General features: G+C 40.9%; 1 protein-coding gene across 2 annotated transcripts in view; it reads right to left on the bottom strand.

The window, feature by feature from the left end:
- Window positions 1–1,341: 1,341 nt before the first annotated feature.
- The window catches only part of LOC309341605 (uncharacterized protein), a 117,287-nt gene continuing 102,972 nt past the window's right edge, over window positions 1,342–15,656 (bottom strand). The window contains exons 3-8 of one of the 2 annotated variants that reach the window (XR_014156423.1): window positions 14,290–14,391; window positions 10,865–10,915; window positions 10,327–10,438; window positions 9,206–9,317; window positions 6,355–6,464; window positions 1,342–1,424 (exon numbers count right to left, since the gene is read on the bottom strand). Coding sequence is in view for 1 of the 2 variants with exons in the window: in XM_081861323.1 (XP_081717449.1) it covers window positions 10,358–10,438; window positions 10,865–10,915; window positions 14,290–14,391 (234 nt within the window). In the remaining variant the exon portion in view is untranslated. Of the gene's footprint in view, window positions 1,425–6,354; window positions 6,465–9,134; window positions 9,318–10,326; window positions 10,439–10,864; window positions 10,916–14,289; window positions 14,392–15,656 lie in introns of those variants that run through there. The other variant, XM_081861323.1, reaches the window with a different exon arrangement.

Raw genomic sequence — 15,656 nt, 5'->3', positions numbered from 1 at the left:
GGAACTAGAGATCTAGGAGACACACCAAGCTCCATTAACTATAGGTTCCACTACCAGGTAAATATATTTATATGTAATTGACTGTAAGACCCACCAAGCCTTTTCCCTCAAAGTGAGTCATCAACTACAACATATCTGACTTGTGGAAGATTTCCAGCATCTCCTAACTGGCAATCAGAGAAAGCTTTGCGTTGTAAGCAAACTCTGAGCAGCTTGCTAAAGCAAACTCTGAGCAGCCTCCTGTTATAGCATTTTGCCAGCCTCCTAATCGACACAAACTGCTTGTGAGAGCTTTCTTTGAACCATCATCCTCATAATTCCAAACACTATGTCATTTGTATGTCTCTCATGTAGGCTGCACCAGATGGGTAGAATATATTGCATCAAACATGGCATCGCCTGCAGGTCCCGCAATATAATTTATATCATTGAATGGAAAAATCCCAGGATGATGTTTTGCTTGTCAGTGTGAAAAGGGGAGGAGGAAAGCATTTATGGAGTTTCTGTTAATTTAGCATTTCAGGGGTTTTCTGTTTATTATTAGTTTGGTTGCTACTGTTTTGTAATTTTGATATGTTTTACTTGAATGCTGTTGGTAGCTTTTACATTTTAATATTTGTACATCACTTTGGAGATATTTTTTATAGAAAAGTGATCCATATATACCATTTGTAATACATAAATTCAAATAAATTATGGTGCTGTTTTTGATTTACACCCAGTTAAGGAACTGGAGGGTCTGACTCCACTTCCAACAGAATATTTATCTGTATTTACCCCACCTGTCATCAGATTTGCATGTTATCCAAAAGTGAGTCAAGTGGCCACATATTTCTGCCATTAGAAAGGAAAGTGAGAGAAACCTGGAAGCTCAATGAATGGGGCAAGACCAGCAAAGGATTTGGGACTAATGTCAAGCTCAGTGAAAGAATCACAGGTTGTAATGAAGAGAGGTGAGGGAGAACAATACACATTTTTCTTGAATTATAATATAACCCACATTTATGGTACCTCTGTTCCTTTTTCATGGACCCTAAATAAGAGAACCCTAAATAAGGGGTCCCTATAGAGTTAGGGGCCAGTCCCCTGTACTTTCAGTCTATTCATTCAGAGTTAATTTCCCAGCAAATTTCATGGTGTGATCTGCAAAACTATTGGCTGCTTTGAAGAAAAAAAGCAAAGTTATGAGGTCACCCTTCTACACATTAAAAGAGCAATCCTTTTGCCTTACTGGCATAGGATGCCTGCCTATTTCTGGCCATCTTTGACTGGTGATTAGAACTGAGAAGTTAAAAGGCACTTGCAAACCTTGAAGCGTAATGTACTCTGCAGGAGATGTTTATAATTGTACGTCTTCTTGCCTCCAACTCTGCATATTTCACTAGAATTGTTTCTTTTGAAAGCAGCAACAGCCAAAACTCATTCTGTGTTAGGTAAGAAAGGGGAACTGAGAGAGAAGGTAAATGCCACAAGCTCAGGGTGTTTTGAAAATTACTAGCTTTATTAAAAATGAGAGATATTGTTTGCAGGCAGTGAAAAAAACATACTTAATGATGAAGCCACCTCCCTCCTACCCTCCCACAAATGCATTTTCTGTTGTTTATTCCTGCTGTGTTGACCTTTTCCCCCAGCCTCTCTCTTGACCCCTTAAAATCAGGCTTGTGTACTTGACTGAAATTGCCCTCATTAAATTTACTGATTATATTTCCACTTCAATCACTTTCCTGCCCCCCTTCTTTTTGACCTCTGTTTTCTTCCATACAGTTCACTATCCTCTTTTGCTTCACGACTTGGGTTTCCACCATTCTGTTCCAGGCTGCTGCTGCTCCCGCTTTTCAGATAGCTTATTCCATTGGCTATTCAGCAGGTGCAAGATTACAGTTGCAGCCGCCATTTTAACATTGCCAGCAGCACAGTACAGTGGTACCTTGGCTTACAGGCGCTTCAGGTTACAGACACTTCAGGTTACAGACTCCGCTAACCCAGAAATAGTACCTTGGGTTAAGAACTTTGCTTCAAGATGAGAACAGAAATTGTGTGGCAGTGGTGCAGCGGCAGCGGGAGGCCTCATTTGCTAAAGTGGTACCTCAGGTTAAGAACCGTTTCAGGTTAAGAACAGACCTCCAGAACAAATTAAGTTCTTAAGCAGAGGTACCACTGTATCTTTTCCTTTTTAAAATATTTTATTAATTTTCCATTTTATAATATTTAAACACACCTTCATTATCCACTTTACTTCTTTTGTTCATGCGAGCCTGTCAACTTCCCTCCCTCCTCCCTCATGGTTTTCAAAATTCATTTGTATATCATAGCATTTATACATTTTACGTTTCACTCATTCACAATTTTAAAGTAAGTATAAAAGGGTAGTAACAATTATCATTACAAGTCTTTTTATAACCCTGCTAGTGTTGTTAACTGCTTGCAATGGTCCTTCAACTACTGTATAAATTTACTCCAGTCTTTTTGGAAAGCTTGATCACGTTGGTTTCGGATTTTTCTAGTCAGCTTTGCCAATTCTGCAAAGTCCATCATCTTCATCTGCCAGACTTTTTTTCGTTGGTATTTCTTGTTGTTTCCATTTTGGGGCTAAAAGGATTCTTGTTGCATACATAAACGATTTTTTTTTTTATCTCCCTTTGGTATCTTTTCACCCACTATACCCAATAAAATTGCTCCCGGCTTTTTAACAAAAGTGTACTTATACATTTTCTTTAATTCATTATGTATAATTTCCAGTAGCGCAGCATCTTTTCCAGTGGTTGCTGTGGGAAGCAAGGGAACAAGGCAGACAAAAACATCAGAGCCTGCTCCAGTCAGACTGGTCCCTCCCATTGTAGGGCCAACAGGGACTATCTGCCCTGTGGGAATCAAGTGAGGCAGTCAGGCAACGGCCTGTTCTGAGAAACAATGGGAGATACATGCATGGTGGCTTGGCAATGACCTAAGGCTTCCCTTCTCTTTCTGTGACCAATCAGGATGAAGCCTACTATAACAGGGCCAATGAGTTTTACCAGAGAATGCAGCTAGCAACCTCCAAGTAGTAAGCAAAGAAGGGATTATTATTTTTTTAGTAACCCAGCTGGAGATTTTCCTCAGGCCACATAGTCATAGTGGATTTTCACATAGTCATCTTCTTCTTCTTCTTCCTTCTTCTTTGGTGATCAGTCATAGCCGAGTAAGATTGTCTTCCATAAACACTGTTTTAACAACGAGTCTGTAAGTGACTGTGGAGGCAAATTCTGGATCCACACGTCCTTCCACAGAGGCTACATTGGTTTCTGGGTGGGAGTTGGTCATGGTGTGGATTTGCCAAGCGTGCCTTCCTCTTAGCACGTTTCTCCCTTGCGCCCTGAGTTTGAGTGTCTTCAAAGCCCATGACACCTTTGGTAAAGGCTGTTCTCCAACTGGAGAGCTCGCAGGCCAGTGTTTATACTACATTTTTTTTTTAGATTTGCCTTGACATAGTCATGGACAATTGCTGGCCCCTGGCCTGCAGCATTTATTCAGTGAATTACATTAATAGTTTCACAAGTTGTACTAAGGAGCTGTTAGCATGAACTGCTGAATTAGAATTGTTTGTACTCAAAACCACCTATTCTAAGGACTCAGCTACATTAGTAGAGCAAAAAAATTCTATGTGATTTTTACATAGCATCCCCACCCCCTTTATGTTATAATGATTTAATTTCTGGGATTTATTCTGGCTTTGTCTGTGTGTAGATCCAGGCCCAGAGTTTGCATTTAAGTCCCTCTTTGGTGAGATATTTTCTCCTGGAGATATTCACTGGTTCACCAGGGGACAATATCTCATGAAAGAGTGACATAAATGCAAACTCTGGGAATATGTGGTTTTGAGTAGATATATATTTAGTATACTGGATAAAGCAGAAAACCTTCGGTTTGCATTTGCAAGTTTCTATCTTTTTTTAATCAAGTGATTTTCAGATTATGCCTCCTCTCACTTTCTAAACAGTTGATTGTGGCAAAATAGAAAAGATTGATTGCTATTTTAGAAATGGCAAAGTATGTCTATTTTTATGGTGTCCATAAAGATGTTCCAGTAGGCAGATTTACTCTTGTCTGCCATGCAATGGCTCTGTATCTATTTTTTAATACTATTAAGGTTTAAAAGAAGAAGGGCAGCAAAACAATGTGAAAACAAGAATACAACTGTGGGGGTGAGGTTGAGGAATCTAGTCTGAAGGACACCAGATTCCCTGGATCATATTCCCTGGATCTCTAGAACAATATGGTCAAGGTCACAGACTCATTTTTCATTTTCATATATAATTAACATGTTCTAAATCATTCTACAGATAATTTTCCAAGGTTTTGTTATTTGGCGGCAGTTTTTCAAAATGGCAGTTTACAGGTGAGTAAAACAACCAGAAGTGTGAAATGCAAGATGACTCAGAATTTCTCAAATGTTTTTCTCAAGTTCACTTAAATACCTGGCCAAGAAAATAGAAAAGAGATTAATGACCTTTTATTGTACTGATAACTTTGCCTTCTTATTTTGTGAACTGACAAGAAATTCTACATTAGGAACAGATGAGCTTAGGGTAATAAAACCCATGCTGGTTGTGTGTGCTGTGTCAGTCACAAAAACATACTCCCTGTCAACAAATGAAAAGAAAAATCTGTATGTTTTAACTCCATCCTCTTCTTAGTGGTTCTTAGCATTGAGAAAATGTGATATTAACTGAAATGTGTTTTACCTGCAACATTTCTTCTGACCAATGTAACATCACAATGATGCAATTTACATAGCATAATGTGTGCAATTTAAACCACTTTTTAGAACTACCATATTTTCGTTCCTGGGAATTTAATCATTATTATTAGGGAAGCAATCCTATGCATAAGAAACTGGGATAAAGCGAGCCAGTGTAAATTAAGCTCAAGAAAAGTTACCCTATGGTATTAGCCTCGTCTTGTGTCCCATGATGTAAGAGAAATGTGATATGAATGTTATAAACTTATATTTTATTGCAAAATACACTGGTGTTTGTTTTTTGTTCAAAATAGAATATTGAATGTATACATGGACCTTTGGGCCCTTGCTGTGAATCTTAATCCCACCCCAACATTGAAATCTCTTTTCATTTTCATATAGCAAACCTTTTTGGAAGCCAGGAAATGTTGATCCATCTTTTGTATGCATCCAAAATGGAAGCTCTTGGAAATGCATTTCATGGCTGCTTCTAATCCATGAAATTGTTGTGACTCTGCATGAATGTACCATTGATGCTGGTCAGCTTGTGTGTAATTTTGATAACAGATGTTCCCTAGGATAGATGTTTACAGCTATCCAGGTGCACACAAGCCATTATAGACTTGGTGGAGCTTTGGGGATGGGGAAGAACCTAGAAATAATATAACATTGATACCTGCACGTTGAAAGTATCTGCTTTGCCAGGTTCTCACGATTGCACTTGATCGCACAAGCACCAAACAGTATTTTTGCAAGTATTATGTAAGCAACATGATAGCATACTATAGAATTTGGCTCAGATGGGTGCCTGTAGAGAATTTAGCTTCTACTTCACTTTCAAAGAGCATGCAAGAGAAAACCATGTAGGTGATGTGTCTATGGTTGTAGCCCTAGTCCTGCAGTCAGGCCAGGACAATGTTGCTTCTTGGGCCCAAATTGATCTCCTTGGGCAGCTTTCGTTGAGAAAAAAGATCTATAAAATGAGTTAAAGAAAATGTTTACAAACACTTTTGTTAAAGAGCCAGAACCTTTTTTTATTAGGTATAGTGGATAGACAGATACCGAGGCAATATAAAAAATTGTTCTTATATGCAACAACTGCGGCAAGAATTTTGTTAGCCCAAAGGTGGAAACAACAGGAGTTGCCAACGAAAGAAGAGTGGCAGATGAAAAATGATGGACTTTGCAGAACTGGTGAAGCTGACAGGAAGAATTCAGAGTCAGCGAGACCAAGCATTCCAAAAGGACTGGAACAAATTTTATATTTGAAAGACAACTGTAAGCAATTAACATCATTAGCAGGGTTCTCTGAAGGGACAATTGCTACCTATTCAGGTTGAGAAATATAATATTTTAAGTAATGATATAACAAGGACAGGAAACAAAGCGAAATGTAAAGATGTAAAGTTTAATTTTGTAACCCATCAGACGGGAGGGAGGGAAGTCGTTAGAGATAAAATAAGCCAAAGAGATAAAATAAGAGGGTACGATGTTACGTAATGTGATTATATGTAATGGAAAATTCTTTTACTATACATTACAACAATGACCCTTATTTTGTTTTTTAATAAAAAAAATATAAAAAATTAATGAATGCGTACAAAGCATGACAATAATAATAATGGGCATTACCTCACCTTTTCTAGGTCACTTCCTGTAGAAACAGTCCAAGAGACACTGCTGCAGGTGGCAGAGTGTCTCTGTATCTCTAGACTCCTGGCTCTGACTGGTAGCTCCAGTCCTTTTGCTGTGGGAGATAATAAAACTGGGAGTTGATTTTGCAGCAGTAGTCCATTCAAAACAGCTAGTCAGATTATGAAAACTTGCATCATACGCAGAATATGGAACGATGCTTCTTGAATATTAGGGATAGGGGAGAATTTTGTTTGGTCCACATTTTTAACCAATCCTACTGAAATATACTGTCGTGATTTCATGCTCTTTATTGCAGCTTGTAAAACAGTGATTGAATTGCCCCCAAACCTCAGGCATATACATTATTTACACAATGAGTCCCGTCTGATTGGCTGATTCTGCTTCCCTCCTGGAGCCTGATTGGTCTTTTCCTGCAGGCCAATCAGTTGTTGTATTGTACGATCCTACCAGCCTAATAGACTGATTAACTTCCTCCTGGAGCCTGATTGGTCTTTTCCTGCAAGCCAATCAGTTGTTGCATTCTAGGTTCCTACTTGCCTATTGTTCTAGGATCCAAGCTTAGTACATAACACCTACCTATCTAATTTGCAGCTCCTGGATTAATACATAGGTCAAAATGCAGTTGTTCCTTTGGACTGCACACGTCTTTAAATATTGTGGTGCAGCTTCTTCTTCTTCTCTTTAAAAAAGCCTACAAAAATGTGTATTTCATGGGGGAACTGCATGCAGAAATGTATGTTTTAGGAGAAAATGAATGCAACTTAAATGTGGATTAACTGTGTGGTTTTTCTTTTTAAAGACTCTGCAAAAAAGGGGGGATATTGAATAGGCTTTTGACTGCATGCTGATTTCTCCGGCCCTATTCAATAGCCCTTGGAGCTATAGGAAACCCTGCTTGTGGATCATCATTCCAGAGTTATGGCAATGGGAAGTTTGGTCTCTCTTACTCTAAGCTTCCCATGAAAGAAAGGGGTCACTCCAAGAGCTAGAAACAATAAAGTGTCTCTCTCTCCCCACCACCACCTTTTTTTTTTCTTGCCACCCTCTGAGGAATTTGCAGAGATGCACTCTGTGAGCTTTCTACCATGCAAAGATTGCTCCTGTGCTGGAGGAATTCCCAGATAACTAGTTAAAGCTGACGTTATGGCCTCTGGGCTCTACAAGACTGGAACGATTGGGGCTTTATTTACAACTGAGAATTGGGCCAATAGTAACCTGGAGCTGTTTTCAGACAGACAGCTCTCTGCGTTTATGCTTGCATACAGCTGTTTTCTGTAGCTCTGGGAGGTATAAACTATGCCCTGCTTGTGCTGTCAACTATTCTTGTTTTAAAACCATGTTTCCTAACAACCGTGAAGGCTACAAATAGCAAAAGAGAGTCCAGAGAAAAAGATGTATAGTGGGAAACTTATAAGCACATCCTATGTTCTATTCATAGGAAATTCATGTAAAAGCATATGTTTTCCCCTTCAGGCACAATGAGATTACGGTCTACAGCAGGCCTGTTCGATCGGTGTTCTTCAAAGATGAATACAGCTCCACTATGCCCATTTTTGGACCTGCCAGGTGCTTAATAATCTCCCTTAGGCAGTCCTTGGTAGGGAGGGAAAACAGCAGAGGCCATGATGCAGTGCTAAGGGACTGCGCAAGGGATATAGATACACTGAAAGAATTGTAGCTCAGTGGTAGAATATATCCTTTATATGTAGGAAGTCTGAAGTTACTCTCATGACAGCTCTTCCAGGTAGGGATATGAAAGGCTTCTGTCTGAAATCCTGAGGTCTGTACACCATGAACTGCAGCCTTAAGCCACCATGCTTACCAGCACAAACCACAGAAGTAGACTGAGAGTTTGTTTATGAGCATGATGCATCAGAGCCCTCTAGCCTCAGCTTCTTGCTTACCCAAACTCCAACTTTTTGAGCTGTCCTAAGCTCTGCCTTCTGTCGCCATCCAGGCACTAGCATTTTTGAAATTCAAAGTTCATAGGCCTAGTCAAAAATAAGCAATTGAGCATCAGCTACTGGACCATCTTCATGGCAACACTGATACATTGTACATTACAATGGTATGCCTGTGAGCAAGGGCGGCAGTACTAGAGCAAGGGCGGCAGTACAAAGCAGCACCAATAGGAAAAGGCGCAATTCAATGCAGGAAGTTGACACCCTCCTGCCACCTCCTGTTCTCTAGTTAAACTCAGGGTGTACTCCAGCCACATGGGAAGCCATTGTCATTGGTTGATGTCTGGTCAGCGCCTCAATGAGTGATTGCTTGGTTGTCCCATTGTTGGCACTCTGGGTTCCATAATGAAAGACAGGGAATATATAATTATTATTATTTTAAAGAAAATGTAAAAAAAAAAATCACTATAATAATAATACACAGCTATTAAGATACGGGGCTTAAATAACATTCAGTGCTGCAAGAGCAGAAAATAACTGATTGTCTTGAGTGCAATTTGTCAAATGTGCTTTTTCTCAGTTTCTTATTTTTGAGTTCATTTCTGCAGCCTTCACTTCATTTCTGCATCAGTTGGCATTTTTTTTGTCCTCATGAAAATTCATCTGCATTTTAGTTTTCCCCCCAATACACACATTTTTCCAAGCAGTTTCCCAATCATATAATGCATTTTATGTTGTTTTTACTAATATATGCTTTTTATGCACACTTTGCTCATCATACACATATTTTTGTACACATTATTTGGTTGATGAACTGCATCATAATATTTGGAGAAGTGCAAATGTCAAAGCAGTGTTTCAGTTTCTAAGTGCAAATCAGACAAATTCTCATTCAAATTCAAATTGAGCTGAATTTCTTCCCCAACCCTACCTGTGGGATAGCAGTATACCAGTGAGGCTTGGGGCAGGGTGGGCAGCTGTTCAACTGATGATGCTGAAATTTAAATCTTCGCTTCGCTTCGCTTCCCAAGCATGATGGATTTCTGAAAGAGTTTAAGCTGCACATCAGAACTACAAATTCTTTCCTTGCCTTCCCTTTGGAATATGCCCACCAGGGAGCAAACATTACATTTTAGCGTTTAGTCTTATTTTTGAAACCAGTCTGAATCTCTTGAGGTATTTGCTGATCCTATCAAGAATGCAAAGGTAAATGGACAGTGACTGATTCAATTAACCGATAGCATCTCTTACCAACTTGCCAAACAATCTACTTGGGGTAAGTAGCAAGACAAGTAAACAGAGAGATATACGTATGTAATTACTTCTTGGTATTTTCCTCCTTGATTTACGTATCAGTCCAAGGTGAATACTTATAGATAGTGGCATAAGGAGGGTGGGTTTTAAAAACAACAGCACAAAACCAACAACAACACCTTGCATAAAAATGTCATTTTCTTCTTTTTATGACACTAGGATGCTCTGGAATAATTTACTGTATTTATCAAGATGTATAGAGAGTCCCGTGGGACACGGGTTGTGCTGTGGGTTAAACCACAGAGCCTAGGGCTTTCCAATCAGAAGGTCGGCGGTTCGAATTCCTGCGACGGGGTGAGCTCCCGTTGCTTGGTCCCAGCTCCTGCCAACCTAGCAGTTCGAAAGCACGTCAAAGTGCAAGTAGATAAATAGGTACCGCTCCAGCGGGAAGGTAAATGGCATTTCCCTGCGCTGCTCTGGTTCGCCAGAAGCGGCTTAGTCATGCTGACCACATGACCCAGAAGCTGTATGCCGGCTCCCTCGGCCAATAAAGCGAGATGAGCGCCGCAACCCCAGAGTTGGTCATGACTGGACCCTTTACCCTTTACCTTTATAAAGAGTCCCACAAATATATCTTTCCCTATGAACTATATGTGTCTAATTGTTTTCTCCCGTTTTAAAGAGCCATTAGTAACTTTGTGGCATCAGCCTAGCCATCCCATCAATCCCTGCCCTCATCTCACTCTGAATTGTATACTTCGCAACCAACAACCCCTGCACAGAAGAAATGGACAAAACCTGCAAGGTTTGGATGCAAAGGGCCGAGAAATCATGTGCTCTCCTCCAACAGCTGCAAGCATCTCTTGGGCTCAAAAGATCTCCACTCCGAAACTACAATTGTTAGGGCTTCCTGGTAAGAGGGAAAAAACAATTCAACATGATTAAGGCAATAGTATAAAGACGCCTGTGCCCAAGCACATTTCATTTAACACAGTAGCAACAGTGTGCTTGTGAAGTTAAACCATTTTCATAGCAATAAATATTGTAGCTTAAGCACTTCGAATAGGCAGCAACTGAAGCATAAGAAGCATGCCTCAAGGGGAAAACCTATTCTTATACCTAGGATTACTTTGTGAGCACACATCACACAGTGGATCAGGCTGTATGCTTTCTGCATTTACTCGACAAGTGACCATCTTGAAGTACAGAGTGGTCCTAACTCTGTCCTGAGCTGGATCTACACTGACCTGTTTAACGTTATTAGAACGATATTAGATGTATTGTTTTAAAACATCACAGGGCATACTTGTGAATTAAATTGTTGAGTTTTTTTTACCTTGGTTTCTTTCTGTTTCCCTGCTGCCGGTTTCTGGTTGCTCTGCAGTGCCTGTCACATTTTAATAATGGACGTTAAAAGCAGAACATAATGTGTCCATCTACATTATGAAAACCAATCCTTAACCCTTCCTTAATGTTATAAACCATGAGTGTAGATCAGCCTCTGGGGTTGTTCGGTTTGGCATAGTAGCATCAAAAGCCTTACGAGCTCCTACCAGTCTCTTTCTGTGTTTCTCTCTCTGTGTCTCTCTCACACACATTTTGCAATGCCAGTTTCAGGTTGCTGTAACAGAAGGGCCAAATTGAGATCTTCTCCAACAAATGGGCTGGCTTAGGGTGCAGCAGAACCTTGGCTGGCCCTATTCTGCTCCTAATTTTTAGACAGCAGCACAGTGACAACTTCAGCAGGTTCAATGAGACTATCCGTGGTGATAAAGCCATCCCCACCCCCCAGCTGGCTGGGCCCATTAGAGGAACACCTCCATTGCATCCTAAACACACCCACCCAGCAGTTGTGGATTGGGGGTTAGGATACCTCCTTTAGCTTTTGCTGCAGCTATGTTAGCAAAATGACCATAATAGTTCTTGAATATGATGTTTCACCTCACTATGGGCCACTATTTATGACAGAGCAGCTGCAGCTCAAGCACGTTCAGCAATGACCGCTCCCCACTTAAAACGGGGGGCGCCCTTTGCGTGGACACATGCAGCCCTGGATCTGGAGTGGCCCCATCAGCATAGGCTTTGCCTTCCCTCAGGTGGGATACCTGGAGGTCCCCGCCTACCCCAGTGAGTTGTCCAATCCCACCTGGGGGAAGCGTTGCCAGGGAAACCAGGCCAGGTAGGGGGAGGGATTACCTGCCCACACAATAGAGGGTGGATCTTAATTGGTAATCCTCACTTGGCTCCAGAGCTTCTCCCACCCTACCCACCCTCAGTTCATGTCTTCTTTTGCAGGTTAACTTTTCTTCATAGGTTTTGCAGGTTAACCTGTCTCCACAGGTATGTGGGCGCTGCTACGATAAGGTCGCTGTTAAAGGGCCGGAAAGGAATTTCCCTGCATTGGCAGGTTTCGCCTTTCCTGTAGCAAAACGTCACAACTTTGGCGGTATCAGGCCTTGGGCGGAATCCTTTAGTCCATCTTCCTCTTTGCGGCGGCGATACCAGGGTTCCCCGTTAAAGGGGTTTTTGAAGGGAGGCTTTGGCCGTACGCCGAAAGGTCGTCATTGCTCTCCCCTGCGGCGGCATAATGGGGGCGGCTATCTCTACTTGAACATATGTTCTCCAGAGCCGGCCCATCCCCCCCCCCCCACACACACTGGATAACCCTGATGCTCCCTAGGTCCCCGGCTGGGGACTAGGGAGGGAGAATGCCCAATGCCTGAGCCAAGGTCTACCCACATTTGAAATTTAATAAAGTTGTGGCCAATTTAATCCCATAGCACGTTGTCTAGAGTCGTTATTCCACATGATGGGGGGGACTACTTGGGATCTGGGGACTCCGCCTGTCCACGCAATAATTTTCATCTACTTATGAGGTTGTGGGTAGTGATCACACAACAGCAATACTGTAGCTTTTTTTTTTTTTTTTTTTGCTTCTTAACAACCAAGATAGGATCTCTTAGCCACAGCCTGGGTTTTGGTAATGTGGTTTAAAAATAAAGAGATGGTTTGGAGGTTTTGTTGGGTTTTGGTTAAAGATATTCCATAAAGTACATAATTACTCCACAATTGCTACTTAATAAATATGAGCATTTTTGCATTGTTGCATGTGCAATAGTAATTATATCCTAGATTGCATGACACACGTTTTCAGACATCTTCTAAAGTTGCTTTAGTGTTCAGGATTATGTCATGCCATGTTTGCTTGTTTGCTTCTCCTTAAATCTTACAGATGTTTTGCCTTAGCAGAAACTTTTAGACTGCAGCCAAACTTTCACTTTAGGTATGATTTTTGCAGCAACTATAATTTCACCTCCAAAGGAAGTGGCTTGGCACAGGGGATTGGTTAAGGGCCAAGTTAAGTGTTCTGAGAACTAACAGTCTGAAACCATTCACAGGGTCAGGCACTCTGGGTAAATGTCCCAATTCACTGTAGGCAAGCAGGTACCACAAAGCAGCACTGATAATTCAGGCTTGTATTAATTCCCAGTAAACACACACACTTTGAGAAACGAAGTTTGGTATCGTGCCAGTTTATCTTTAATGCATTTTATTTCCAGCATTTAAAGCTAAGTATTTAGGAATCTGAAGGGATTGAAATGTTATTCAATTAAGTTTTAGGGATCAAAGTGTTATTCAATTAATTGGTGTGATTAAACGATTAGTTGATAGATTGCATATTAAAGACTGAATGATTAATTGGAGTCAGCCATCTGGACTTTTAGACTGCTCTTACTAGAAACCTTTCCTGAATATCAGTTTGTACTGCAAGCAATGCACAGTTGCAACATACACTCAAATTACCTCTTTACTCGGGACAGTTGCTATTTTTCTGGAACTTGTTCTTGCTAAATCACTGTCCTCACCTTGTCTTTCTGGACAGATTTTGGGAATGTTTTTTAGATATTTTATTGTTAAACCTCTTGAACCACAATCATGTGCATGTCTACTTAGAAGTAATCCCATTGAGTTCAGTGAGCTTTACTTGGTGCTGTGGGTTAAACCTAGGGCTTGCCGATCAGAAGGTCGGCGATTCAAATCCCCGCGACGGGGTGAGCTCCCATTGCTTGATCCTAGCTCCTGCCAACCTAGCAATTCGAAAGCACGTCAAAGTACACATAGATAAATAGGTACCGCTCCGGCAGGAAGGTAAATGGCGTTTCCGTGCGCTGCTCTGGTTTGCCAGAAGTGGCTCAGTCATGCTGGCCACATGACCCGGAAGCTGTACGCTGGCTCCCTTGGCCAATAAAGTGAGATGAGTGCCACAACCCCAGAGTCGGCCAAGACTGGACCTAATGGTCAGGGGTCCTTTACCTTTTAAGTGTTGTATAGCAAGAGTAGGGAACACCTTTCAGCCTCAGTACTGAATTTCTTTGTAGGCAACCTTCCAGGAGCCACATACCAGAGGTGTATGGAGCATAGCTGTCAGCTGTCAGAATTAAGGGAAATTCCCTTATTCCGAATAGGATTCCTCGCAAGAAAAGGGAAAAGTTGACAGCTATGGTATGAAGCCAGAGGCAAAAAGTATGTGGAGCAATGTTATGCCAATATTAATATCGTGCAGCATGAAGCAATTGGATGCATAAAAGTTGACCCCTTTTGCAATAAAACTTGCCAAGGCCCGTAAATATTAATCAAAACTTTACTAACCAGAACTTCTCCAAAAAAGGTACAAAACACTCATTGATACATCCAGATAATTGCATAAAACATATGTTTATCCATGCATAGGTTCTTCTTAAATATATATAGCATAATTACCATTAGAGTAAAAATCAAATCTCTGTCTCTCCCATAGCTTGCATCCTGATTAAGGTTATGCAGTTCCTGGAGAGGAATCTTATCCATCCTTCTCTCACTGTACTTGGGGATAAATGAAAAAGGGCAACTCCCTTCAAAATGGCAAAGTTGCAATTGAATACCTTAATCACATGATCTAAGGTTAAACACTCAGGTGAAAACTAGCAGAGAACAGTTAATTATCAACTCAACTAGAACCTTAGAGTTCTTTCTAGCTGAGTATACTCCAGTGGAATTTTCCAATGTTAAATTTTAGCAACATACATACAGGCATTCTGTGTTTCACTGTGCAATTAAACAATTATACTTAACAAATGTATGTGACTTTTATCTTTGTACAACAGGCGACATTCCAGAAATAAAAAAAATCAGAGGCCTCCCTTTTGTATACATGGCTCTCCATCCAGGTGAGCAGTTCAAGGATACATTCCATCTAGTCAAAAGCACTTGAGGAAGGTGCAGAGCGGACTAACGAGGGGTGTTTCCTCAGAAGAGAGTATGGGGTCTGTGTTTCTTCTCCCCCTGGTATGTAGGATTGCAGCCTTCAGGTTACATATGCTTCAGGTTACATACGCTTCAGGTTACAGACTCCGCTAACCCAGAAAATAGTACCTCAGGTTAAGAACTTTGCTTCAAGATGAGAACAGAAATCGCTTGGTAGCGGTGCGGCAGCAGTGGGAGGCCCCATTAGCTAAAGTGGTGTCTCAGGTTAAGAACGGACCTCCGGAATGAATTAAGTACGTAACCAGAGGTACCACTGTATGTGAAATTAATTTTGATCCCAAAAGTCTCCTTAAATATTCTTCCCTGTACAAACAAACAAGCAAACAAACTTGATGCAAATATTTGGGAAATATTCACCGAAATTTTACTATATTACTATATCTGATCTCTATTTGTTTCTAGTATTAGATAACTGACAGTATTTGGAAGTTGGCATGTAATATTATTGATATCTGATAGAAGATATATACAAGCATTTAGTAGTTGGTAATTGTGGATAGTTATCCAGAAGGCTTTTCTTCTGTTCTTATGACAGTTATTAGCCTTCATGTCTTCTTCTTTGCTCTAGGTCAGGAATAGACAAACTCAGCCTTCCAGATGTTTGGGGACTACAACTCCCATCTTCCCTGACCACTGGTCCTGTTAGCTAGGGATGATGGGAGTTGGAAGGCGGAGTTTGCCTATGCCTGTTCTAAGTCTTTCAGATTAATCCCATACCTGTCTACTCAGAAGTAAGTCCTTCTTTGTTCAGCGGGGCTTACTTTTAATGCAGGAGGGGGGGCCACTAGGTGGCTCATCGGAAGATGGCTGACAATAACATCTCT

The sequence above is a fragment of the Podarcis erhardii genome (assembly GCF_964252035.2).
Source record: "Podarcis erhardii genome assembly, chromosome: 5".
NCBI classification, from domain to species: Eukaryota; Metazoa; Chordata; class Lepidosauria; order Squamata; family Lacertidae; genus Podarcis; species Podarcis erhardii.
Note: the sequence above shows the minus strand (reverse complement) of the source record. Positions and strands in the feature narration are given on the sequence as shown.